We start from the raw sequence: 26,259 nt of genomic DNA, 5'->3' as shown, positions 1-26,259 counted from the left end.
CGTTCTCGCTGCATCGGACTTCAGCTTGCCAGCCGTCTTCTTTTTGTGGGAGCCATTGAGTGAGATGGATTGAGTCGAATGGCTAAAGCCTGTGGGTGTGTGTCCCTTTGCAGTTCGTCAGTGTGTTGGAACATTGCATGGATCAATTTCGGGCCGCCAAAGCCCTGGATGACATCACAGCGGACTGCTTGATGGGCGCATCACACATGCCAAACGCACGGCATCAAGACAGATTTACAACAGTCTCGCGAAGGCGTTGTTTTCTACTTCTGACAGCATAGAAATCAGTCTACAACCCATGCAGAATTCTCCTTTCGCCGAATATTAGCCCCACTTTCATCTGCTATCATGGCGCAACCCAATCTCTATGCTTTCAGCGACGTCGAAAATCTTGCAAAGACTCTAAGAACGTATGTAATAAGGTGTCAGAATGCCGGGATTGAAAGACACCATATTTTCAAGGTGAGCCAAATCCGTAAGGTTCCAACTTGATGATAACACCACAAAGGTCGCTGTCTCGGGTGGATCTCTCCCCGCAACTCTCGCGAAAGCATTGCTACCTCAGGGCGACGGCAGCCCGGGAGACACTGTCAACTTCTCCAAATGGGAGGTATTCTTTGCGGACGAACGGGCAGTGCCACTTGATCATGCAGACAGCAACTACAGACTACTGAAGGATGACTTGCTCGACAAGATCCCCTCTGATTTGGGAAAGCCGGCCGTTCGCACAATCGACACCCAATACCTGAATGACACGCAAGAGATGGCGGATCAGTACCAAGAGACGCTCATGAGGTCGTTCGCAGCGAAAGACAGCGTAAAGCTTCCCATCTTTGATCTGCTGCTGTTGGGATGCGGACCGGATGGGCATACCTGCTCATTGTTTCCAAATCATGAGTTACTGCGCGAATCAGATGCTTGGGTTGCTGCCATAGAGGACAGCCCGAAACCCCCACCCAAGCGAATCACCTTGACCCTACCAGTCGTGACCCATGGGGTTAAGATCGCGTTCGTAACGACGGGCGAAAGCAAGAAGGCGATAATCCGGCAGATTCTTGACACGGACGAAGGACGCAGCTTACCCTGCGGTCTCGTGAATGAGGGTGGGGCTGAACGGGTGAGCTGGTTCACTGACAATGGTGCTGTGGAGGGTGTTGGCTTCCCACGTCGCGGCAGCCTTTGAGGTGGCAAAGATAGGATGCAATGACAGGATGCACTCTTCCGTGCGAGCATATATGCCCTGTATTTTCAGTGGTCGAGCGTGAACGATATTTGCTTCTGCATGAGGCAGAATGGCTCGGAGACTGATAGGCATTTGACAGTTTGCACAGGGTTTGAGCATTGATGTTTACTGTGCTGCGCGGCAGCCACGAGTCGCCACCCGGTAGTATGTATGCAGGCTCCTCGCGATTGTCAGGCGGGTGATGGGAGGCCGTCTAATTGCCAGATTCAACATCGAGCAGAAGCTGAAGTGCGTGCCTGAAGCGCTTCTTATAAGCTACTGCTTAGTCCTGCCATTTTCGGATCATTTCGCAAGGTTGAGGGAATGCAAGGGCTTGTGATTAGCGAATTGTGATCTGCGCATGTAAGCTTCCACAAAAGTCGATAGCTCAGCGTTAAAGTACTCTTTACTTCAAATATCGAGCGGTGCGACAGGACGTGTTCACCGCCACTTCTATTGTTGATGAGCACTCAACAGTCGATTTTTCTGCATGTTGCAGAGGCCACACTGGTCTGCAGCATGAGGGAAAATCTTCCGTTCTTCGAGCTGTCACAATCCGGCAACGCAACAATGTGACATTCTACCCTTCAACAGAGGCTCCACAGCCTTTCAAAGGGTCGTTGGGCTTTTGCGGCTTGTTTGCCGATTTGTTGCAGACGTCAAAATGGCATGTTCTCCAACCGGCGTCGACCCACTAGGCCAGCAAACACCGTTCATGCTGTTCACACAGCAGTGCAAGCCGGATCAGCATCGCTATTGCTGCCCACTCATGAACGAAGCTAGGAGAGACCAATAGGGTGATATATGTATTATCCTCTTCACATGCGATCGGAAGTTCGGCCTGGTTCTTCCTCTTGATCAAACATTCTCGAGCCTGACTCCACTACAGTGGGCTATGATCTTTGAAATTGCTTAAGGATTGTGTTCCCACTTCTCCTCCTGTCTGTTCTCCCCCACAGCTTGCCTGTTAGATTTGCAAGACACTGCTTTGAGAACGTCCTATCTAACATTGCTGCTGAGTTTTGCCGTCAGGTAAGCAGCCGATCAGGGCGATATAGCTTCCGTTGACGTGTATTTGATTCATCTTTATTTTCCGCGGTCTGCTCACGAACAAGGCGTCGATTGTTTGCTTCCACTGCTAGCCTACCCCCGCCATGCTCCATTTTGTTAGGCGAGAGTGAATGAGATGTAGTAGCGTTCAATCAAGACCTGACCTTTGACGATTTGCACATGCTAATTTATACGAACGAGCAGAGAAACCGCGAACACCTATCAAGGTAAGTTGCTGACCCTATAGTCATGGTTCCGTTCGTGGTCTGGAAACGGCGTTTGACTAATTCAATCGATCTTCAAAGACATAACCAGGATTCCTGTATTAGAGACGCACCGCTCATTGTCTTACCTGAAATGCGCGACATCTGAGTGCCTTTCTTGACTCATATCAATATCTGCTTAGCCACCACCAGAACATCGAGGCTTCAGAGCTCAATGCTCAAAGACATTTGCCGAATGTCAGATACATCGCGCCATTTCATTCGCTTCCAACGCCGGTGTTGGACCTGGGACATCTGCATATGTTGAGGCGGGTTCCAAGGCTACGCATGATATATAATGCCCCCACAAGCCGAGAAATACGTTTGTCTCAGCAACGTTTGTTTCCTGCAACAAATGACTGTTCCACTCACTAGATGACTTGTATTAGATACCAGAGCGTGTTTTGAACACCGGCCCTAACCATTCATGGAGAGAAGTGAAAGATGTCGTTCGATGCAGCCTGGAACCTGATCAACCTGCTGATCCGGCTGAGGTCCGAGTACCAACGGATAGCAAGATTGCCTTTTGCAGAATAAAGCAGTCAAGGCGTGCAAGAGAAGTTTATGGTACGAAAATCCCTATAGTATCATGAAGATCCCGCTGAAACTTCCACAGAGAATCTTCAAGGCAAGACCATGGCATATTTGCAGGGCAAGCCTGATAGAGAAGGAGAAGAACCGTTGGTCGCGTGGCTCTGTGACAAGTATGGCGATGGACCCTTAAAAACTATTGATGGACCCCGGGATCCGGCGACAAACAAATTGATAGTGCCGTCGAGAGACTTTGTTGAGGGTAATTTCCGGATGACACACTCTCCAAATGGTACATACGCTGAGATGGTGATCCCTCAAGACCATGGAGATGCCTCTCATGCTCCGCCGCTTAAGCGGAGAATACCAGCCGCAAGAAGTCCGCCGCAGGGTACGCCGAATCGAGTCCGTGAGATATATTCTCTTCAAGGTGAAAGGTCAAATTGGCAGGCAAGACAACAGCATCATTCTCCATCTAAATCCGTGGTCCAGTCATATAAATATGCACCACATTCGCAGTATGAGTCTCCTACAACCGTCGCTCACTTTGATCAAAGTTTGGTGAAGCATCGACAGAGGCCGAATACATCAGCGAGGCCTTCAGGTTCACGACCCTCGTCTGCGGCTGCCAGCTCAAGGCAGTTACGTAGTAGCTCCGTTAATCAGCCAAGGCCGTTGCGTAGGTCTCAGCCACGTGGAATGTCTGGATCGTCGACCCGTGCTATAAATCCTCAAGCAAGTGATGTGGTAACCAATAGTTTTACGTCTGCAAAAGTCATAGAAGCTGCCCTTGAGAACGTCCAGGACAAGAGCTGCATCAAGTTCCGGTCTCTTTTTAGCAAAAATGGAGCAAAGGAGCTGGTTGACTACCTAGAAGGCCGCGTACACCTCGGGAAGAACGATTTCAATTTCGTTCAACAGAGGGCTGAGCGAGGCAGGACGAAGGTTATTGTCGAGATAGCAAGCCGCTCACTTGCTAAGGAAGTACTTCAGGAACTCCACAATAGTTTTATTGGCGGAGGTAAGATCAAGGTGGTAAGTAACTTGACTAATAATAGCAGCTTCGACAGTGCAGCTCAGGCTTCGTCACCGACTAGGACAGATAAGAAGACAAGGATAGAGCCAACGATATGCAACGGATCTTAGTGCGCTAGTCAGCTCGTCACCCAGCTCACATCGTTCGACTCAGCATCAGTATCCCCACCGCTGGCCCTTTGCTTGAGGTAGCAATGATAAGACTCTCTGGATTTTAATCTCTTTCGGTATAAATCTTCTTGTTTTGGGATGATGATGGATGATGAATTTTGGAAACGAACGAAAATGGATACATGGGAATTACTGAAAGGCTGAAACAACAAAGCAAATCCTTCTAAGCCTTGGAACACAGTCATTACATGTTGATTTCAGATGCAGATCGCTCTACCTCCTTATGGACCGCTCCATAGAGAGCCATAGAATCAATGATTTTGAATCTCTTCAGTCGCAGACAGTATGCCGCAAGAGTCTCGTCCCTATCACCAGTCAGACGGATTGAGTTATGCTTTCGTGTCATCTAGTATTCGTACACAAGTCTCACCGCTGTGCAAGACGGTCCATGCCTTACGACATTGGCAACAAGTGGACGAGTCACTTCACAATTAATTCAGACGCAGTGTATGATATCCGTGGCACCAAAATCCTCGTATTGGCCTTTAAGCCTTCTTCTTTCCCTTCTCAACTGCCGCTGCCTTTGCTGCTTTTTTGCGATTGCTTTGTATCATTACAACGCTCAACAGGCTTCCAACGATTGCTATGCCAACCAGCATGAGAATTACAGGAACACGGATTGCCCAAACTCTGGGAGGAAAGTATGCATGTAAAGGGTGATCTGAGTCGACGAAGGGCTAAAGAACATTAGCAGTAGGTTGGCACAGTTGGGCAGCCGTAGTACCATTAGCAGAGTCCATGTTGTATAGTACAGAAAAACGATTGTTGCAACAATTAGCATTGCTAGACCAATGACTTTGTCGAGCTGCGTAATATCAGTTTGGGTCGTCAAGCGGATTGGGAAACAATCCTGCCTACCATGGTGAATGACAGCAATTCGCTCACAATGAATCCTGAAAAAGAATAACTGCCAGTTGAGCAACGAAATTCAGGCTTTGGACAGGGGAGCTCCTTGCACGTGACTTGCGCACGTGACATCCCGCAATTTTTCATGACCCATTTTCATGCGCCAGCTTAGAAGATGGCACTTCAGTAGTTCTGAACGCTGGCATGATTGGGTCTCTCAAATGAAAGCACTACAAACAAGTGTAGTCTCACCGTCAAGCGTGGTCTAATCATCATCTGAACGATCATGATGCTGTCTGCAGTCCGTCTTCCCACCCCACCTCCTCAAGACTCATATTCCACTTCGTCCAACCTCCCCCGCAAAAGATCACCACCATCTCGATCACCCTCTCCGAATCGCCGCCGACCAGCACCTCCTTCTCCTCAGCCCGAACCAAATGGCCATGGCCATGGCCATGGCCAGAACTACGAGCGAGCAATGGCTCGTGAAAAGGAACTCACTGAGCGCTTCAAGAAGAGAAGGGAGGCACAACCCCCAAGGACAGAAGCAGAGAAGCAAGCGGCTGCAAAGAAAGAATACGACGAGCTCTTAAATGCTAGAAGTGGTGGCAGATATGTCCCCCCGGCACGACTTAAAGAGCTCCAAAAAGAGATCGGCAGCGACAAGAGCAGCAAGGAGTATCAGCGTATGGCTTGGGAAGCACTCAAGAAGTCCGTCAACGGCTTGGTGAATAAAATCAATACGTCGAACATAAAGCACATTGTACCGGAGCTCTTTGCTGAGAACCTTGTCCGGGGAAAAGGTCTATTTGCACGAAGTGTCATGCGCGCTTCAGCAGCGAGTACACCTTTCATTCCGATCTACGCCTGTCTAGTAGCTATCGTGAATACGAAATTACCTCAAGTGGGTGAGCTACTCCTTCATCGACTTGTGTCACAGTTCAAGAAAGCGTTCAAGCGCAACGACAAGGCCGTGTGCCTTTCGTCCACCGCATTCATTGCGCACTTGTGCAACTTCAATGTTGTGAGCGAGCTCTTACCAGCTCAATGTTTACTCTTACTTCTCAACAAGCCGACGGACGACAGCGTAGAGATCGCAGTGGGCTTAATGAAAGAAGTTGGGGCGCATCTAGAAGAAGCGAACAAGCCAATAGCAACTGCTGTGTACGACCAATTTCGAAATCTACTCCACGAGGCCGACCTGGACAAGAGGCAACAGTACAGCATTGAGGTACTTTTCCAGATACGCAAAGATCAATATAAAGACAACCCAGCTGTGCCAGAATCGCTTGACATCCTGCCAGAGGAGGACTTGATCGAACACCGGGTAGGCTTAGAAGATGATTTGAACACTCAAGATACCGCGAACATTTTCCGCTATGATCCAGAGTATGAATTGAATGAAGAAGCTTACGCAAAGCTAAAAGCTCAGATTCTTGGCGAGGCAGATGCTTCGGACGATGATGCAGAGTATGAGTCAGGTTCCAGCGAGGACAGTGAGGAGGCTGTAAAGGAGCGAGAAATGGAAATCAAAGACCAGACTAATCAGGATCTTGTCAACCTGAGAAGGACAATTTATCTCACAATAGTAAGTGCATATTCGAAACATTCTTATGACGAAGGGAAGACTAAAACGAAAATCTTTTTAGATGTCAAGCTCTACATTTGACGAAGCCACACACAAACTTTTGAAAATCAACCTGCCGCCAGAGAAGGAAAGCGAGCTGGTCTCGATGTTAGTTGAGGTGTGCTGCCAGGAGAAAACTTACTCCAAATTGTACGTAGAGATTGTATATTTGACTGATGTCTGTCTTGCTAACAAGGCTTAGTCACGGACTCATTGGAGAGCGTCTCGCAAAGCTCAATCGCTTATGGACCGAATTGTTCGAGCAAGCTTTTGCTGAGAATTACGAGACGATACACAGGCGGGAAACCGCACAATTGCGGAATAATGCCAAATTCTGGGGTCACATGTTGTCGACCGACGCCATCTCCTGGAAGATTCTTCAGGTCGTATCCCTGAGCGAGGATGATACCACCTCCTCCTCTCGTATATTTCTCAAGATCCTTGTTCAAGACATGACGGAACAACTTGGTATGACTGAGGTTCAAAAGAGGTTCAAAGACGATCTCATGCGGTCTCATTTTGAGGGCTTATTCCCAACTGATACCCCCCGCAATACTCGCTTTGCAATCAATTATTTCACCAGCATTGGCATGGGAGCGTTGACTGAGGATATGCGCGAGCATTTGAAGAGTGCTCCACCACCCGCTGCAGTCATGCCCGCCGCACGTGAAGACTCTGATTCGGAATCAGTATCCAGCTTCTCTTCATACTCTTCTTATAGTGGCTCGTCACGATCGCGTTCAAGGTCCCGTTCCCGCTCTTTTGATCGGCGTCAGCGTGACAGAAGCATTTCTCCAGCTCAACGCAGACGACAGAGCTCGCCCAGCAGGTTGCGCACGCTCCCAAGAAGAGACTCGAGCAAGGGTAGACACCGCCGATCATACACCAGATCAATCACACCGCCCAGGAAGAGTGGAAGAGGGCGGGAGCGTTCCTTTACCCCAAGAAGTCCGAATGGTCGAGGGCGATCGTACTCTTCGTCTGGATATACTTCTCGGTCCCGATCTCCACCAAGACGTCAGCGACAACGCAGTGCTTCGTACTCGTCTCGTAGCCGAAGCCCACCGCCAAGATCAACTCGTGGACAACGCAGTCCTCCGCCTCCGCCTCTGGCTTCAAGGTCAGACCGCCCGCCTCGACGCTAAGTGACTTAGATAGGAATGGATAATGGTCAGACCCCCGACAAGCAGTTGACAGGCTCGCATGAGAAAGCTCCACCATCGAATTGTCAAAAAGCAGAAATTGCAGGGACATAACAGGGTAGTAGGAAAGCGAAAGTAGCGTTTGCCCCTCATCCCACCTCTGACCCCACTAGTACCATCAGTAGCTCCGATAGCTCTTAAAGCTTCCAAAGTACTTCTCACGACTTCAGCCTCCACATTTGCTTTAAACGCGTACATCATTGCTGTTGAGCTCATTTCTTGTCACCATTATCTTTGCCCGGTCAATCCCTGTCAGAGAGGCCTCGAGCTCCAACATTAAGCCCATCTCAAGGTCTCGGCAGCCCGATTCGGTAATTGGCAACAACCAGCCCTGTTGCTGCCACCCTGCATCAAGCTTCAACTCCCACTCAGAGCTGGCTCGCTTGCTCCTGACTCGTGACCCTGACCTCTATCAGGATAGAGGTGCTCACATATCACGTTTAGGGGAGCCATTAGGTCAGGTCTAGGCATCTACACCAGCTAGTGCCAGTGTCAGCTGCTCGTTCAACGCCGTATCACCATTTCGAGCTGCCCGACATCTTTTGGAAGCTGTCTTTGTCTGACGAGTATATTCTCTTCTACAGATACAGTCATTTGGTCGTCTAGTTGAATGCCCGTAATATCAGAGCGTACAAAGTTGGATCAGGACCTCCTCAACCTTGATGACGGTTCAGAAGAACAACCTAGGAAAAGATCACCGGTTCGCAGGAGTCAAGGAAGGAACAGGAGAAGAAATGAGAAGACCGGTCAGACACTGGAGGAAACCAATACACACACATCAGCGACTCAGGAATTGTTGGTCATCCTTGTTGAGCCCAGGCATCCCAGCACCCTGAATACGTCGTGTCCGATTCACTAATACCAAGATCACACAGGAACTCGCCGCCTTCTCTGCTTTCTCAACAGCACAATCCCATTTACACTCCACAAGTGGATTTGACTAGCAATCTTGACCCCTCTCTAGAGGCATATAGCGACTCTACTCGAGAGCAACGATCCAGCTCACCCAAAGACTCGACCGCTGATTGGGCTCGAAAGGTTCCTTATGGCCGTAGTCCGCCGCATGGCAGAGCCATTGGCTTAGCTGGATCTCCCACTCAATATGAAGGGAGCCGGGGAGGCTTTGGCCATGCCTCCCCTCCTACATCACCCAGGAATGCCTATCGTCAACCTTATCACCGGAAGCCTGAGTACCAAGCCTTTAGCGGGCTTTCGGGGGCTTCACCACCAAATGCTAGACCACCGTCGATGTACTCTACTAATACCCAACACCCTACGCTGGTAAATCGGCCCCCAGCACACTCCTTTGCCAGCCGGGATGTGGAATTTGGAATCGCCAGGGCAAATGCAGGAAAAGTCCTTCCAAGAGGTCGCCAGTGCTATGTATTCGATACTCTATCTTCCCCAGGCCCCAACAATCCTTCAACAGAGCAAGACGTTTTGCTTGTCGGATGTGACTGTGGTCTTGATATTTACAACGTTAACAAGTCACACTTCGTTCCCATTGGCTACTTAAGTGGCCTACGAGGACAAGTCATTGGAGCCACAACCTTGCCATACTTTCCTGCAGAAAGCATGAAAGCTTCTATGCATCCACTGGTGGCTGTAGTCGTTCATGGTCTGTACCAACCTACGAGCGTCGAAATAGGGCACGACACTCAAGAACATACTCATGATGAATTTGAGCCCTCAGAATCCATGCTCCAAGCTCTGGAAGATGTTGATATACAATACTATCAGACGACAGTAGATATATACTCTCTCAGCAAAGGCGAGTATATCACAACACTCTATTCGAGCCCAAAGATTGAAGTGTCACAACCTCTAGCGTATGGAGCCGAGGCCAATGCACCACCACCCGTTGGGGGCTTATATGTTCAAGCCCAAGGTAAGTTCGTCATTATTAGCTCAGGCGTAAGCGGTGAAGTATTTGTCTTCGAGAGGCTTTCTTCGAGCAAAGATCTTGAGAATTCTGGATTCCGATGCATCGGAAAAACTTGGACGAAAATCTCGTCGAAGCAGATCAGGAGCATGTCTGTGTCCTCACGTGAATCGGGACACGTGTCTGAGGACGATGACCGTGAAACACCGGCAGGCCTACCCATCCTCTCCCTCAGTGCGCGCTGGCTTGCTGTCTCTTCTCCTGCGTCTTCTTCTCAGACCTCAATCCACGGCCGGGTTGGTATGACGCAGGGTCGGAAATTCCCTGGAGAATCAACACACGCTTCACTTGCAGAGCCTCCGATTACTTGTGAGCTGGACATGCCGGAAGCAGAGAGCTTGTTGAATCGAATGGCACGCGATGCCACCCAAGAGTTCGTGAAAGGAGCTCGGTGGGTTGGTAAACAGGGCCTCCAAGCGTGGAGCAGGTATTGGGCAAAGCCAACTGAGCCCAGCGCTACGTTACCAAATTTATCTCCTCCACGTAGTCACACTACAAATCCATCCGCTCAACATTTCCCACCAACCCATGCTCAGGAGCATACAGGCGGACGAACGAAAACTTCCCCAGCGCTGGTTTCCGTCATTGATCTTGATAAGCTATCACAGAGTCAGCATTTGAAGGAGGCGAATGCTTTGCAGCCAATTGCAACTTTTACGATTCCAGGTGGGTGCAGCATTATGTCATTTGCTCCCACCGGCCTCTTGCTCTTTACAGCCAGTACCAAAGCGGATATACAGCAGGTGTGGGACCTCACGCGCGTTATTCATGGAGAGATCAGCCGTCTAGCAGACATTATCAAAGGTCCCAGTATTCGAGAAGTGGCTCGCTTCACTCGAATGACGGAAGCACGGCTTGTAGATATTGCTTGGACGACTCCCAACGGTAGGAAATTGGCTGTCGTTAGTGACAACGGTACAGTCCATGCATACAGCTTACCATCCACCGCTGCTGTCTGGCCTCCCGTGCGCAAAGTGCAGCCCTCCGCAAAGAATGTCGGCGGTGATGGCAGGTCGACCAGTCAAGAACCTGCATCAGCCCAGCCAGAGTCCTCTCGCGGGTCCATTAATTCCACTTTTGAAATGCTCACAGGCAAGACGAACGCAGGTGCAGGCAGTTCATTCGCTGCACTTGGCGGCTTTGCCTCACAAGCTAGCGCTCAAACTGGCAGAACTGTGGCAGCAAGTATCAATCGATCATTCACAGCAGCAGCGACTGGGACTGTCAATACGTTGCGACACTTGGGTGAAAATAGAATAAGTCTGCCAGGCTCCTCGAGATCTGTTGGGGTCGGATGCATCAGCTGGTTCAGCCAACGAGCTGGAGATGAATTGTCCCTTGCTGTGACGGGCTCAGGGTACATTCGAGTCTATACGATCCGTCAAAGCCATCATTCGAAGGCTACCAAACGCCGTCCTTCCACGCTGGGCAGCAAGCCTTCTGAATATTCCATACCGAAGCGACATAGAGGTCAGTCCGGGGCGATGCAAGGACCGCCGTCGCCTGGCTCATTCTGGCGTGCACTCGAAGATCGGCCAAACTCTCGAGGGCCGCAGCAGAGTGTGCATCCCTTGTCACATGCTGAGATTGAGACTCATGCGCCATACCAACCTTTTCATACTGATGGACGGGTCAACTTTTTCATCTATGATGGCGAGAAGATTCAACAGAGCAGAGGTTATGAGGCTGACGGAGCACCATGGGTGTTTGGCGACGAGATTGCGGCGACCAGAGTTGGCCTTGGTAGCAACGCGAATGAGGCAGATGAAAGCAATGCTGACGGGGGACTAATAGGTCAGATGGACAACATTTCCAAAGACGAAGGCAATGGCAATGTGCAGGACGAACAGCAGATTTTGGTTACGACACGGCGCAAGCGACAGAGAAAGGTAGACGCGGCGGCGAATGAGAATGGGGATTTTTTCGAAGACGACCTCGAGTTTGTAGATTTCGCACATGAGCGGGTGTAAATATGGGAGGTAGGGATACCTTTGTTTGGCATACAGCACTTGAACATTCTAGAGTAAGCATCGGGGCAAAGTTTCAGCAATTGGTCAGGCATCGCACTTGTATTCACAGGGGACGTATGGGGGATAGAAGGTCAGTCTATCACTCTATCAGTATCGGATGGACGAGAGTATGGTTAGGTTTTCAGTTGTGCACCAAACAATTGAATGCTTCAGGGTGTCTAGCTTCTCTGGGGATGGGGGAGAGCCGGCCTTCGCCTGATTGTTCTTGTATTCGTCCTAAGAAGGCTAAGAATGGGGTAAGCTTAGCCCAGCACAAGAAGGGATCTTTATAGTTCTGATAGTGCGGGGAGATGCACACCATCTCTTTCATCGTCCCCGGAGGCGTGACCATTAGTCCCATGAGATCATCCCGAGCATGACCACCAGCCCACAAACCCCCTTCACCCCCCCGAATGGCCCCCCTAGTTAGCCCCCCGGAGGCCTCTCCAGTGCCTCCAACGCGTCTTGACCCCCACACAGACCCACCCGATCATGAACGCTTTGAGGCCCTTTGAAAAAGACGGCCAACGTTAGCCATTTTGATTGGTGCTTTAGTTTTGGATCTTGTCATCGGCTCATAAGGTATGCCACTGATGCCAGGGCCCTTGCTTTGGTCAACTCGTGTAATTATTGCGCTGCTATGGCGCATCGACATCGACACCTACCGCACAGCTAGCTAGTCCGACTTCTACCCTTCTTACTCCACTTCAGAGTTCAGACGCTTTAAACGTTGGCGAGTGTCTACCCTCCAACTGCAACCTTCCTGTGTGCGCCTAGGTCGACCGTCGACACTCCTCCTTATTACGCTGCGAGCACACAACTCTTCACTGGCCTCTACATCCATTTCATTCCATTTCGTCCGTACATGTGAATCTTTTACCCCGCGAGTCTGCCACCCGCGGCCCATAACAGTCCACTTCTGACCGACAAATCGGCAACCGCAATGAAGATCCAGACTTTATGCGACATCAGCAATAGCAGTCTGTGAACTCGCAAAATCCCTTGTGCCTGGCCTCGTCGTCGCAGTGGCAATTGCCGCCATTGAGACTGGCATTTGCCGATGGAAGTTCTCTTCTGAACCTTTCAACAATGAACCAAGATCCAACCTCGCAGTGGTCCGCCATGGTCTCCAATCCAGAAGATGATTTTGCCAGCTTTCTCGATTTTGGAGACTTGAACTTTTCTGCCTTCGCCGACACAGTCCCAACAACTCAATCTGGTAGTAGCGCCATACCTCAAAATGGTGGAACGACGATGGGGAGCCCCTCCGAGGGGTCTTCGGCATTGTCAAGGGTGGAAGATCAAGGCCAGATGTCGCAAACGATGAGTCAAATGCCTCTGATGGACTTTTGTCAGGAGCCTATACCAACTGGCCCCAACGCCTATTATACACAGAGACATGATGTGGCAAGATTGCAGCAACAGCGTTGGCACCCGCAGAATATGGTTCCTCCCACTCCGGACAGCATGGAGCTACATGCTGGCCGGATGCAGCATTATCACACGAGCATGGACCCGCAAGTCCTGCAACAACAGCACATGTATGAACAATTAAGACGGCAACAGGAGGAACAGGTTAGAATGCCATCCCGAGAAGTGGCAAAAGCTCACATGTCATATAGATGAATTTCACACCGTTGATCTCCCCTGCGGTGACGCCGCTGGAAACGCAATATCGCTATACGGATGCTCCGCTTGAACCCTTCAGCCCATTGACGTCCCCGGCTCTACAAGCCCAAAATCAAATCTCCCACAGCTCGATCTACAGCAGCATTCGAGGCTCCGATACCTCAAACACAACATCGCCCATAGACCTCAACCTGGATTACCCTGCCCCACCATCTACCTCCACACCAGGCTCTATGCGAAGATCGAGAAGGAAGACTTCGTCAAGTTCTGCCAAAGTCCCCGCACGCGCGCCTAAACGATCTCCAGCCATGAAGCCGCAGAGCAAGAAGAAGCAACCCACAAGCGCAGTCATTCCTGCAAAAGAAATCGCAGGTGTTCTTGAACAGGCTAGTAAGAAGCAGACAGCCAGCAACATGTCTGCTGTCGCTGACGGCCAATCCTCTCTCACCCATAATTACGAGAGCTCCGGTGCAGATTCCGTGTCTCCAGAATCGTTGTCAGAGATACTCATGCCTCCACCGGCTACGCCTAGATCAAAGTCTGCAAGTAAATCGCCATATCTTAACGGCGTACAAGTGGATTCCCAATTGCATATTGATCAGAATGGTGAGCCTGCTACTCCAGCTTCGTTGATGAGAATTCGCAAGCAAGCCGGCAAAGCTGGGAAACAACGACAGGAAGCTGGTCGTCTGAAGAAGCAGGTCTCTATCGCAGAAGCGGACATGGAGCAAATTATCGAAGATATCATTCTTCCTGAGCCAGCAGTCAACGAGAATAAAAAGCCAGCGCTACAATCTATAGATACCGCCCAGGCCAACAGAGACCATGGCACACCAAATGGGTCAACGGGGCTGAACATTCGGAGTGGTCCCGTCAGCGCCCCTGTTACTGCGACGGGCTCGTCGTTCCCGAGTCCTGCAATCAGCACTATCACATCTCCCAGAGCTGTCGGGATTGGGAAGCAGAGTGACAGTCGAGCTAAAGGCAACGCTTCGAAAAAACGTGGCAACCTGAATAGCGAAAAGGCGAGTCCTGCTCTGAGGCCTAGGATATCTCCAGGTATTAAGCCACTATTACCCGAAGGAGGTGAGTCGCTCCTTGCTGTACCTCTTGCTTGAGCTTTCATCCCACTTGCTTTTGCATGGCTCGAATGCTGACTAGGTTGTGACCTAGCTGCGGTGTCAGCTGAAACGTCTGCGCTCTTACTTGCTTCTAAATCGAATTATCAGAATATTCTTGAAGGCACCCATTTCCCTGGAGTTTCGTATCCGGAAAACTTGTCGACAAATTTGACCTCGAAACGAACTTCACATAAAATTGCAGAGCAAGGCCGGAGAAATCGCATAAACACTGCTTTACAGGAAATAGCGTCACTTCTACCGCCCACCACACCGCAAACACAGCCAAACGGTAAGGTTGCGGTAGCAATGGAAGAAAATGAACGAGCGGCAGCAATGATGACAGGATCCTCGCAGCAGCAGAGTAACAGTAAAGCCAGTACTGTCGAAGCTGCAATTGACTATATCAAGACCCTACAGAAAGAGGTCGACGACTGCAAGCAAAAGCTTGCAGAGTACGAAAGCGAGAAACCTCATGGAGTGCAATCTGATGAAATTGATGAGTTCAGGAGGAATGATACCAAGATAAATGGCAATGCGTCTTCAACGGCGGTTGCGACTTGACCGATTATACACAATATTCCCTTTTGAGACTATTAACTGAGTAGGTTATCGTTGCATCAAGAAGCACGGAGTCCTGGGCGTTTGGATGATATCCACGAATCATGGGTGGGCTACATCCCTGGATTTGAATGAGGGAGACAGGCGTAGTCATGACTTGGAAGCATGTCTAATATATCAATGGTGGGCGGCAAGTTTGTGCATAAAACTATCTGGAAGGCAGGCGAGAAACGAGATCGCCAATATGGAGTCTGGCGAAGAAGCAACGGTTTTGTAAAAAATACATGAAAGTTGCTGATCGACAATTGGTTGATTTGATTTTACGTCCTTCACGACTGATTTCGTTCGAATGTTCATGACACTCGACGCTGACGTTATGACTTGATATTGCATATTGCTACGTGCACTCAATAAGTTGAATGAGAAACAGCACTGCAACTGTACGCACTGGAAGTTAGCAGTGATAGTTCGGAAGCAGCTGGCGGAGAATCCAACACGGAAAACATGAGTAGAAAAACCTAAATATCTCGCCCACAGCCTCTATACTCTGAGTGACATCTTACGATGAATAGTATGTGAGAGGCAGTGCTGTGGGCCGCTGAGAGGTGAGGCAGTCATCAATCCGGCTCAAAATATCAAGTCTATCCAGTGTTGACTGAACAAATTGGCCGATAATTTGAGTGGTATGCTTAGGGGCAATGATTAATAGAAGAACGCAAGCCTTTTTGGCCATCAGCGTGACGGTATGTCAGTCGATCCACGTGAATATTATATCCCAGGTCACATCACCCTGACCTAAATGTGATAGGTGGATTGAAAGGCGATAAACGCTTCCCGACGACAGTGTGATGAGATGCAAGAAGTCATCAAGAAGAAATGGTATGCGTAGTCCCCTTCATTGCACAAATACTCTTTCTCGGAGGAGGTAACAATAAGTAAAGATCATACTGTAAATCGTAAGCTCTGCAAGAAGGGCATATTGGAGATCATCTGTAGACCTTAGAGGCAGCTGGATGACCGTGGACAATGAGTAGTCACCAGAAGTCAATGAAGGCAGGAAGCATGGGGCAAGAGAGGATGTTTTTATGCTAGAGCAGTTAGTATCAAGAAAGGCTTTGATGTAGATAGTCTGGGATAATAATCTTTATTTAATGGGAGAGACTTGCTTATAGTACAAAAAAGTAGTTGCAGGCAGGACTTATATTTGAAGGTATTTGAAAAAGCGAAAATCTTTAGCATAAGATTATAAAAGGCATTTTAGAGGGTATATTTTTCTCTAAGAATTAGAAATATATAATACTGTATTCTCAAACGTCTTAAATATTGAATCACACCTCCAGTGTTAATATGCCGACTTTAAAGTATACTTACATTTAATAGTCTAAGATTACTTAAGTTCTTAAAGTAATTTCTTCCCTCATTAATATTTTGGTAGGAAGGTACTGCAGTAAAGTTCATTCACTTTTAATCGTTCTCAAAGTGAATGAACAGGCGTTGGCCAGTAATTGAAGTAGCGAAAGCGTGACCGCATCTTTTCTTAGAAACCCCAATAGGCTCACAATGGTCCTCTGGCGATTTGCTCACTTGTTTAAGATGATCATATATTAACGTTTTGCGTTTGAAATGGTTGAAAAGGGCAAGTAATGCGTGGAGCTGCTGCAGGCTAGGGCAATTCCTGGGGCCAGCGCTCCAATGAGACGTCACAAAAGATGTGGTTATGCTGTCCAGACTTTTTTGTCCTGGGTGACAAGAACACCTAAGTCCTTCTCGAAGCATTTCATCTGGATGCAAATGGCTAAAACGGATAGGTCAATTTGCTTTTTTCCCTTCCAGTCTGTATTGAACATAGGTAGCCGTGCAAGTGAATACCCGACGTCAAGTTTTCCAGGGATTAGGCCGTTTGATATCCATTCATAGTCTTCCATTGGCACAAGTCTCTGGCAATGCAATGATTTGGATTTGATGCTGCGAGTCGCAGTACCCGATTTTTCACAAAGGAGCAACCTTTTGAAGACGGTCAAAGCCTCAACAGCAACGTTCTGTACAAAAATTGGACACGGTAGAGTAATGAGGAAGGATAATGCAGCGAAAAGATAGATTCGTAACATTAACAATATGATTGATACCTCGCAACGAAGCTATCGTGAGGCCGCTAAAAACGCCCCATGAATGATCGGTCTCAGTAACAGACTCACCATTTGAAGAGCCGCTGAACTCAGGGAGATTGCAAATTTGAAGTCGCTATGTCGCGGGGCGTGTAAGCTTGTGCCTCAAGGCTACCCCTGATGCCAACTCTCATATGAAATTCTTTCATTGAAGCCTGGACATCAACCTTCCCAATATCCAAACAAAGTCGAATCTAGATGCCTCATTTGCCGAACAACGAAAGAGATCAAACCTTGCCAATCCTTTTCCTTACATTCCTCGTCCGTTTCATCACCTTCTTGTATTTATGCTTCTTCATTTTCAACTTTCTTTGCCTTCTTACACTAAGCGCTTGCAAAGTCGGTGTCCTATATCCAAACTTTTGCTCAACACGGTCTCCATATGTAACCTGTCTGTCTAGCATCCGGTTAAGGAACGCCCGAGGCAGCGATGATGAACCGGGTAACTGTTGAGACGTGTATTCCTTTGCTTTCTCGTACTTTGGGGCCGATAAAGACTTGGATGTTACTGGGATCTGAACAAGTGGGGTGAAGTGGGGTTTGAACGTCAGCGCACCACTCGGGTGTTCATCTACGTATACGGTCAACTGTGAACTCCATGCAGTTTTCTGTGTCTGCCTTCTCTGCTCCTTGACTGTCTTTTTTGCTGCTTCTCGCATCGCTGCGTAAGGTACAGGTGGCGGAGGTGGCATGAAAGGCCTGAAATTCTTCGCTAATTCTGACATGTTGATTTGTTGGGTCTGCGACTCAACATTGCTCTCCGAAGTAGTCGAAGACAGAAGTTGAGTAATGGCGGTACCGAGATCAAGATCTTCAGGTGCCCTTGACTCTTCCTGTTGTGCTACGGCTTGATCAAGAGTATCGACCGCCGACGAGAGCGTTTGTATGACTTCTCCATGCTTTGAATTGGAAGATGTGTCGGAAATGAAGAGATTTGACAGGCCATCTGTTGTTGCAATGGGTGGAATGATATGAGGGACAGAAAGTGGTCGATGCTGGGAAAAGAACGAGGCAAGCTGAATGTCTGTAAAGCATTAGAGCAGACAGGAGGCTGGCTTGGCGGCAGCGCTTACCGAGAGGCTGTATCTGCTGTGTCGATGGGACAGCGGGAAGGGTTACTTGTTTGATTCCGCTGCTTCTCAGAAGTGGCTCTATGGAATCTCCTTTGAGCCTTCGTTTCCGAGTACGGGAATTGGCGGCTTGTTGTGGCTCCGAATGTTTTGCACTTTCTTGATCTTCCGCGGGAGCCTTTGTGGCATTTGCAAGTGCTCTCAGGTCATGTTTGGGAGGATTGGAAGCCTTTGAGGAGGAGTGTTTTCTCTGGTGTACTGGTGGGGAGCCGTGCCTTTGCGATATTGCTATCGGTGGACGCTGAGGTCCTAAGGCCAACGCCGAGCAGGCGAGACAAGTCCACGTACTTCTGCGAGCGATCTCCGTCGAGTAGAGAGCTAACATCATGGGCCTCGTTCTGATGTGTACAAAGAAGGGATTTATATAATGTCAAAGCAGCAGGTAGCAGTTATCAACCTTTGAAGCGCTGGCCGCCTTCGGGGCGCGGCTATTGTGGCGCTAGTTCTAGAAGTAGAATAATTAGGGCAGCACTCAGGCGAAGGACCCTTTACGGACGCTATATTGCGAGCATGCTTCGCATTCGGAGGACTCTACCGTAAAAGGCTGTTCCAACATATGTTTTGAAGGGCAACCGACACACAGATGATAAGCATACGCGATCGAGGTCGAGCAAAGTTTTCAAAAGTCCAATATTTCGTTTTCTGAGGCTATGATATATATCTCTACATCGTCTACAAATATCCCCTCTGCTGCACTGCAACCCCTCGCAATGGATTCACGTAACGTTGATATTTTCCTCCAGCGTCAAAACCCGCTATCATTGGAGTTGTAGATGCTTCGGCATAAGAGGTGCTGGGCTTCTGGTTTTGGCAAAGCTGCCAAGCGCTGAGGATGGATATGGTCGCTAATAAATGAGCGCTGGCGAGATGCAGAGGGCGGGGGGATTTGATTTCTGAGAAATCATGAAGGAGGTCGTCAAAGCCTAACGGGCATCAGTCGTCAACTTACGGTAGGAATCGATTCATCAATCACAGGATCAGTGTCGTCAAATTGCTTTGGATGATCGTGTCTTGCACGCTCTGCATTGTGAGCTTGAGGAGGTTGGTATCCGTAGCGTTTGTATAATGCACGTAGATCTCTCGATCCTCTGTTCGGTTCAAGCTCTTAAACTTATTGGCGAAATAGCCAGCAGCGGCTTGGAAGTCATTGGTATCGCCAGTGTAGTCGGGGAAATAATCTCTCACAGGCTTTTCAGGGATTTTTTCTTTGAAAAGGTCTGTTTTGTTCAGGAATAGGATTATGGATGAGCTCTTGAACCAAGTAAGACTCATGATGGATTCGAATAGGAGCAAGGCTTCTTGCATTTGATTCTGTTGTATCACGAATAATCAGAAGTGAGTACATCAAGTTCATAGAAGTATAACGTACCGCAGTCTTGTCTTCAACAAGACATTGGTCATACCCACTCAACGCTGCAACGAACATGAGACAATGAACGCCTTCAAAACAATGTATCCATTTCTTTCGCTCAGATCTTTGGCCACCAACATCAAACATATGGTAATTTAGTTGGCCCAGCTCAAAAAGCGTCTCTGTAATTCCTGTGGTGCGAAGCCGAGAGCGAAGAACGTCCTGATCATTGGGAACGTATTCTCGTGAGAATAGGCGGTCAATATTAGAGTAGTAGCTGAGGAGCTTTAGTAAAGGCTTCGTGGTCAAAAGATAGGCCGCTTACTATTGTATGTTGTCATGAAGTGCGTATTCATTACCACGTTTGATGCACTGCTGAACGGCATCATCGACCCACAGGGCCTTCATGGCCGGTAAACATTGCGTTGGAAATGGTTCGTCTGGCCCAATATCAGAAGCATTCCCGATAACTGCTTCATAGTCCTTTTCAGTCGTCAGCGACAGACATCATAGCCCTTGTCCCATATGGGCACAAACGTCAGATTTTGCGTTTTTGTATTCCAGCCCGAGCTCTCTCATTTCCTCTGCAATGATCTTGAATGCGACTATCATGTTCGAAAAGATGACCTGGCGCACTTCTTTACGCTCATCCAACCGAAATCCCTCCGAATAAATGATGCGCATCTGCTTCAAAATTGTAGATTTCCCTGACTCCCCCGCACCCAGCAGCAGAATCTTGACCTGCCTTGCTTGATTCTTCTTATCCTTTCGTATGATTTTCTCAATCTCCATATTCCGTTTAGCATCGTCTCCACTTGAGCGGGCCAGGGTACTCGCGCCTGACTTTGGAAAACACATGTTGAAGACCATCGCGGTCGTGGAAGTCTATGCATGACGATAATATCAGTCAATCTATGGCATAGGGGAAGGATTGGGGAATATAGTGCGGCAGTGTAAGAGGAAATAGTCATGTCGACATACCTGGGATCCTGTTGGCTTGCTCAGACACTCGACGGGAATATGTTCTCGTAAGGGAACGCGCTTGCCCTTCCCTTGATACTGGCGGGTCAAAGCAAGCAATGCAGCATAAGGCTGTCTCGCTGCGAGGTGAGATGTGAAAATGGCCTGGGAGGCACTGATGTCGGTGGTAGGTTCGAATCCGAAGTTTGCGGCAAGTGCAGGTGGGTAGTATGACGGCGCGTCTACGGAAGATACATGTATAGGGTTAGGAAGCTCTTGACCGGATGATTTGCAAGTAATGGTTTTGTAGACAGGATTAGACAAGCGAAAGGCTGATGTCAAGGTGGATCACTTTAGGTCTGCTAGACGGATGTCCGCATTAGACGAAAGTGAAGCCCATGATGAGAGTGGCGCAGACGGTTAATTAATGTTTTGCAGAAGCCTTTCCGTGTCTGCTACTATGCCATCCTGAGCTGGGTCAGCTTTGGTGGGAGGTGACTTATTCGGCGGGGCTATTCTTGAAATATCAAGCTAAGCAGCGGCACTAAGAGCAAACGGGATAATCGCAAATGCTTATTACCAAAAGATCTTCGACCACCAGCGAGACTTCAGCGACCTACGAATTGACAGCGTTGAAAAGGGCAACCTCAAGCTGCATTGGTGCCTCTTGATAAGCAATGAGCAGTCATATCTCGAAGAGGCGCTCCACCTTGTCATTGCCCTCAATCGGTGCTATGATCTTTCCTTCGCCTGCCGTCACTACGTACTATCGTCAAATTGACCCCCAAGAAGAGATCGTCTTGATCCTTGCTAGCGGTTGTTTCACTTGCGACTGGGGAAGAATAGCGTCAGCCCAATGATAAAATGTACCAGAAAGCCCGTCATCACCTGCCGCTGGCTCACTGAGTCCCTTTTTTGACTACCTTCACTCCATGTTTGTCGCCGAGTTTGCGCCGCCTGTCAAAGCGCATTTCTCAACGTTTATTGCAAGGAGTCGGCGCATAGTTCAATCGAGCTGTGCGTGGAAACAATGGTCTTATCATGTTGGAAGCTCGTTACATCTCCCAGGTTGGTGTACCCGGTCTGGTCGTCTATGACAATCTCAACACGCAAGGCCATGAGCCTCAAGAATGTCCGAGCCGATCCACAAGTATAGAGTCAAGTGCCTCGTTCTGGAATCAAAGAAAGAGCTGTAGGATTTCTCCTGTTCGGCCATTGAGATACGTAAGGGCTTTGCAGCTGCCTCTTCTATCAGCTCGCCTGGACTGAAGAGTCTTTGTCGGCTTGAAGTACTAGGTGCATGTGGGACCTTCGAACAGATCGTCTGTGACACCGAGACCGATGTGTACAAATGTTTACGCTCTTGCGTTCACTCAAGCTCGACGCTGCTTCTGCAATGGCAAAATGCTTATTCAATTCGATCTATGCCAGTCCCAAATAGTTCTTCTGCATCTTTGAGCTGACTATCTTGGTCGGTTCACATTACAGGTACAATATTGACAGCGATAGTGTACCAGCCAGGAGCCATTGAAGAACAAGGTCCCTCTGTACGAACCGTCTGTGCCAACGCTGTTCCTGATTTTCTGCCTCGGTCAGGATATACAACTTGCGCTGCAGGCCGGTGCGAAACTCGCACATTTTGAAACCGGTTCTCAAGCCAACGGCGAGACGAAGCCGCTGTCATTTGCATTTATCAGAATCGATTTTTAGCCATGGGTTGGCGATTTGTGGGACATAACTTCAAAAATTTACGAGTGATCCCCGTCGTTTCTACCTTGCAAGTTGTCGAGTTTGGTGTCTGTCTGTGGCTTACCATTGCATGGCATGTCCTTTATATCGAAAGTTGTTTGTACGTCACTCTTTGATTAGGAGCTTCCGAGCTTTGACCCTTCCCTAGCAACACCTAAACCTTAAGGTAAAGACTTTGATACCTGTTGCGCATATCGCCATTTTCTGCCCTTTAACACCGCAATCTGATTGCTTCCTTCTATCAAACATTGCCTCGGTGGGGCTATTTCTTATCGCTACCAGACGGGAGAAGGGATTTGCCAAGACTCAGGGGTTGAGGGGTTATTCTTGCGCTGTATTTAGGGGACTTTCGGTGTTCGCCTTGAATGACAGAACACCATCATAAGTGTAAGCAGTAGTCTAACGATACTTCCGAGTGCTGGCGATCTGCGCATCTTCGGAGATAGAGTTCTTCCATCATACTACCAGGTGGCGTTCAGAACTGCCGACGATGACCCTGATACACATCGTTCAGTTCAAATTCAAGCCATCAGCTGACGACGAAGCTATTCGCAATGTAAGAAGCTGAAAGCTCCTCTTTGACCGAAAATAGGTCTAAATACAATGGTGCAGGTTTGTGATCGCATGCTCAGTCTCATAGACCAATGCACCGACCCCACCAAAAGGGAAACGTACCTCAAATCAGTCAGTGGAGGCAAGGATAATAGTCCGGAGGGCTTGCAGGTAGTCCGCGTCGTCTCATCTTCATGAGTGATACACTTGTATCAGTCTATATTGACCTGCATTTAGAACGGCTTCACGCACGCATTCGTAGTCGAATTTGAGAACGAAGAGGATCGAGACTACTATGTCAAACATGACGAAGCACACCAGGCCTTCGTTGCTTCAATCAATGGGATTGTAGAAGGTGCACAAGTCTTGGACTACATATCTGGAAACTACTAAGGACGAGGCTGTGGGGTGTAAGTTCTGCCAATTAGTCAAAAATCTTGTGAGTATATTAACTTTGTTCATTGTGAATATGGGCCCTCGGTAGAAGTGGCAAGTATCGGAGCCCACGGTTTTGATCACCTACAGTCTTTGATTCAAAGGCAGCGTTTTTTCCCTACTAAAATGATTTCAAACCCTAACTCTCATCATACAGCCTCGGGGATAATAAAAATAGAACTAAACTTTGGCGCGCAATTAGATCCAACAAACTAGTACGTCAACCATATGCTCGTGCGATAGTCTCAGGACACCCGTCGAACGACAGTGTTCCATTGCATCAGACCAGCCTGAAGTAAAAATATTTATGGTGTTTTTCGCGAGGAACAATGGTTCAAGGTCAGGAATGATACGGCCTTCCTATCAATCAAGAGTCGATTTCGATGCTCGTCAAGTTTTGAAATTGAGTGCCGCTGAATTGCTCAACTTGTTGCTCTGATACTAGCGCCTTTTTTGTTTTCAGAAAAACTAAATAGAGCAGGCTGTTGCTTGGGAAGTTTTTGTGAAAAAAAGACAGAGATTCTTCGAGGGGAGGAGCTTTGTATTCAAAACTTATGACATCAAAGACAAATTTTTCATATCTAAGCTTTCAGTAATGGCAAACGTTCGCAAAATTTCCGTTGCCTATGATCGACTCTGAAAAAGGCACGCTACCAGAGCGTGTGATCTCTTTCTCCGTAAAGATTCGCATAACGCGGGTATGGGGGAAAGTAATCATGATTGAAAAAATGCTTGCTTTGGAAACAAACGGCGTTCTCCGTTTGGTGGTAGCATCAAAGTACAACCACCGGCCATCCCTTAAAGAATGATCAGCATTCGAAGGCTGACTATGAAAGTACAGGGACTCTCTTGTCTTCAGCCGATAACTTGAGAATTTTCGTTCTTTTTGCTGCTCTCTAATCGTTGTGAGCGAGGAACACAAGGCACGGTGAAGCTGAGAGTGATTTCAAAGACAGGTTCTCATCTCGCTTCGTTGTACCGCCACATTTAGGCGTACCTTCAACGGTTGAGTTCACGGGGATACTGCTATTGTGCGTCTGACCTTGATCGCTGTTACATCGAGGAGGACCGAATCACTTCTCGAAAATTTTCAAACTTACATGATTGGGCAAGCCGCTCCGCGCGTGCATCTTTGGCAAGATAGGGGGAGACTTGTCTGTACCGACTGCATGGCTACAATCAAACGAAGCGGCGGCGCTCCATGAGCCTGCGCCGCCCATGCTCTTCTAGGTCTCGATAGCACAAGATACATGCCTAGGAGATTAGACGGATCATGTGGCGGGTTAGCTGGGCGCCGTTGATCTTGAAAAAACTCTGTCAGTCGCACTCAATGACACAATCTTACTGATGTCTGTTGTTCTTCAGGCAGTATCTCCTTGCAAAGCGCATTGCCTCTGCCCATCATTGGAGAACGCCTTCTCTGCACCCACCACGACGATCCTACTGTTTCTTTGTCCGACGAAAGTCAAAGATTATTCAACAGAAGGATCTTCGGTAGCGTGAACCGATTGTCGGTCCCTGCTCAAGGATTTCCCATGATGCAAAGGCGCTTGGTTCAGCATACTCAATCAAGGTCACAAAGCCTGTGTTGGAGCAAGATCCAGTCACTCAAGCGAGATGTTCTTGCATTAGTCCGCCCATCCTATCTTAGGTCTCAGCTCTCAAAACGTGCTCTGGGAAGGTATTCTCGGCGCTAATGAAGCCTTCAACTAAGCTCGAACTGTCGGCCCCGGATGCTCCGTGATGGGACATTCAATCGGAAAGTATTATCGAAGCTTATGACAGCGGCGAGACTATTGTCACGTTGTAGACGTGGGACTGAACGCTAGCGCGGCAGCCACGATGCGCTTGGCTGCACCACAGCCTCCATTTCTTCCCCTTTTGGACTGCCCAAGCACGCCAGTCTACACCAGGCTTCAGTAAAAGGAAACTTTTGCCTTGACTTAGTCTCTATTGGTGTTGCGGGAGGGGCTGCCATGCACACGATTCTGCACGAAATTATCAGATCCGGGTGGACAAAGATAGCAATAATAATGATGGTGCGATCCCCTCCCCACAACTTCAGATGCCCAGCTCTTACCTGCGCCTCACCTAAAATAACCCGATGACGAAAATTGGCTAGTGCTATGGGGGTTTCGAAACCTTTGTCCCCCAACGCAGGATGGCCGGCGATGTTTCATGAAACAACCTAATAGATCGCGCCGGCGAGAGATTCTTCATCACGGTCGCTGAGTGACCGAGACGCAACTTGAACATAGCCTATTGCTAAAACTGTGAGCATATCGACATTATCTATGATTCATACTACCTATTATTGGAGTTTGAATGAAGGAAGGAATTGTAATGTTTGACGAACCGACATCGGCGCAGATTGAGGGTAGGGTCTGAAACCCAAGGATGTTGTTGGTGTTCCAGTAGGCTTTTGATGTCCTCGATGCGGGCTTCGCTTAAGGGCCGTATGAGGGGAATCATGGCAGCCAGCTTTTTGCGTCAATGCTATCGCAAGATGAGAACCTCTTCTGGGGAGTCACGAGGGAGCTTACACCAAAGTAGGGCGCCAGGCTTGCAGTAGCCTTACAGATTGACAAATGAGCCTTCCCCAACTTCTGGACCGTCAGATCCTTGCTTCACACGTGGACGAGACGGACAATCTATTAGGTCACGGCTAGCTGCATGAGCTGGGCGAGATGGATTGGTTTCTTTGGGCTATT

The 26,259-nt window shown here is 48.6% G+C and overlaps 7 protein-coding genes across 7 annotated transcripts; 5 read left to right on the top strand and 2 right to left on the bottom strand.

Annotated features, from left to right (window-relative positions):
• Window positions 1-348: 348 nt before the first annotated feature.
• On the top strand, window positions 349-1,183 carry KY384_008270 (uncharacterized protein; the record flags this gene model as incomplete). Its single annotated transcript, XM_044816759.1, has 2 exons — window positions 349-410; window positions 481-1,183. The coding sequence occupies 2 exons, from the start codon at window positions 349-351 to the stop codon at window positions 1,181-1,183; spliced, it is 765 nt and encodes a 254-aa protein (XP_044666124.1).
• A 1,988-nt stretch (window positions 1,184-3,171) lies between these two features.
• On the top strand, window positions 3,172-4,212 carry KY384_008269 (uncharacterized protein; the record flags this gene model as incomplete). The annotated part of the gene is made up of 1 exon (XM_044816758.1): window positions 3,172-4,212. The coding sequence occupies one exon, from the start codon at window positions 3,172-3,174 to the stop codon at window positions 4,210-4,212; it is 1,041 nt and encodes a 346-aa protein (XP_044666123.1).
• Window positions 4,213-5,596: 1,384 nt separating this feature from the next.
• CWC22 (pre-mRNA-splicing factor cwc22) lies at window positions 5,597-7,894 on the top strand (the record flags this gene model as incomplete). The annotated part of the gene is made up of 4 exons (XM_044816757.1): window positions 5,597-6,706; window positions 6,768-6,895; window positions 6,948-7,411; window positions 7,467-7,894. The coding sequence occupies 4 exons, from the start codon at window positions 5,597-5,599 to the stop codon at window positions 7,892-7,894; spliced, it is 2,130 nt and encodes a 709-aa protein (XP_044666122.1).
• Window positions 7,895-8,557: 663 nt separating this feature from the next.
• Window positions 8,558-11,859, top strand: KY384_008267 (uncharacterized protein; the record flags this gene model as incomplete). The annotated part of the gene is made up of 2 exons (XM_044816756.1): window positions 8,558-8,742; window positions 8,823-11,859. 2 exons carry the CDS (start codon window positions 8,558-8,560, stop codon window positions 11,857-11,859), a joined length of 3,222 nt encoding a protein of 1,073 aa, XP_044666121.1.
• Window positions 11,860-12,987: 1,128 nt separating this feature from the next.
• KY384_008266 (uncharacterized protein) lies at window positions 12,988-15,209 on the top strand (the record flags this gene model as incomplete). Its single annotated transcript, XM_044816755.1, has 3 exons — window positions 12,988-13,473; window positions 13,521-14,613; window positions 14,689-15,209. The coding sequence occupies 3 exons, from the start codon at window positions 12,988-12,990 to the stop codon at window positions 15,207-15,209; spliced, it is 2,100 nt and encodes a 699-aa protein (XP_044666120.1).
• A 2,389-nt stretch (window positions 15,210-17,598) lies between these two features.
• Window positions 17,599-18,826, bottom strand: KY384_008265 (uncharacterized protein; the record flags this gene model as incomplete). The annotated part of the gene is made up of 2 exons (XM_044816754.1): window positions 17,599-18,395; window positions 18,445-18,826. 2 exons carry the CDS (start codon window positions 18,824-18,826, stop codon window positions 17,599-17,601), a joined length of 1,179 nt encoding a protein of 392 aa, XP_044666119.1.
• A 644-nt stretch (window positions 18,827-19,470) lies between these two features.
• On the bottom strand, window positions 19,471-20,722 carry KY384_008264 (uncharacterized protein; the record flags this gene model as incomplete). The annotated part of the gene is made up of 4 exons (XM_044816753.1): window positions 19,471-19,812; window positions 19,871-20,129; window positions 20,178-20,335; window positions 20,390-20,722. 4 exons carry the CDS (start codon window positions 20,720-20,722, stop codon window positions 19,471-19,473), a joined length of 1,092 nt encoding a protein of 363 aa, XP_044666118.1.
• Between the last annotated feature and the right edge of the window lie 5,537 nt (window positions 20,723-26,259).

This window comes from Bacidia gigantensis, assembly GCF_019456465.1.
Source record: "Bacidia gigantensis strain McMullin 20006 chromosome Unknown contig_295, whole genome shotgun sequence".
NCBI classification, from domain to species: domain Eukaryota; kingdom Fungi; phylum Ascomycota; class Lecanoromycetes; order Lecanorales; family Ramalinaceae; genus Bacidia; species Bacidia gigantensis.
This window is presented reverse-complemented; position numbering and strand designations above follow the sequence as displayed.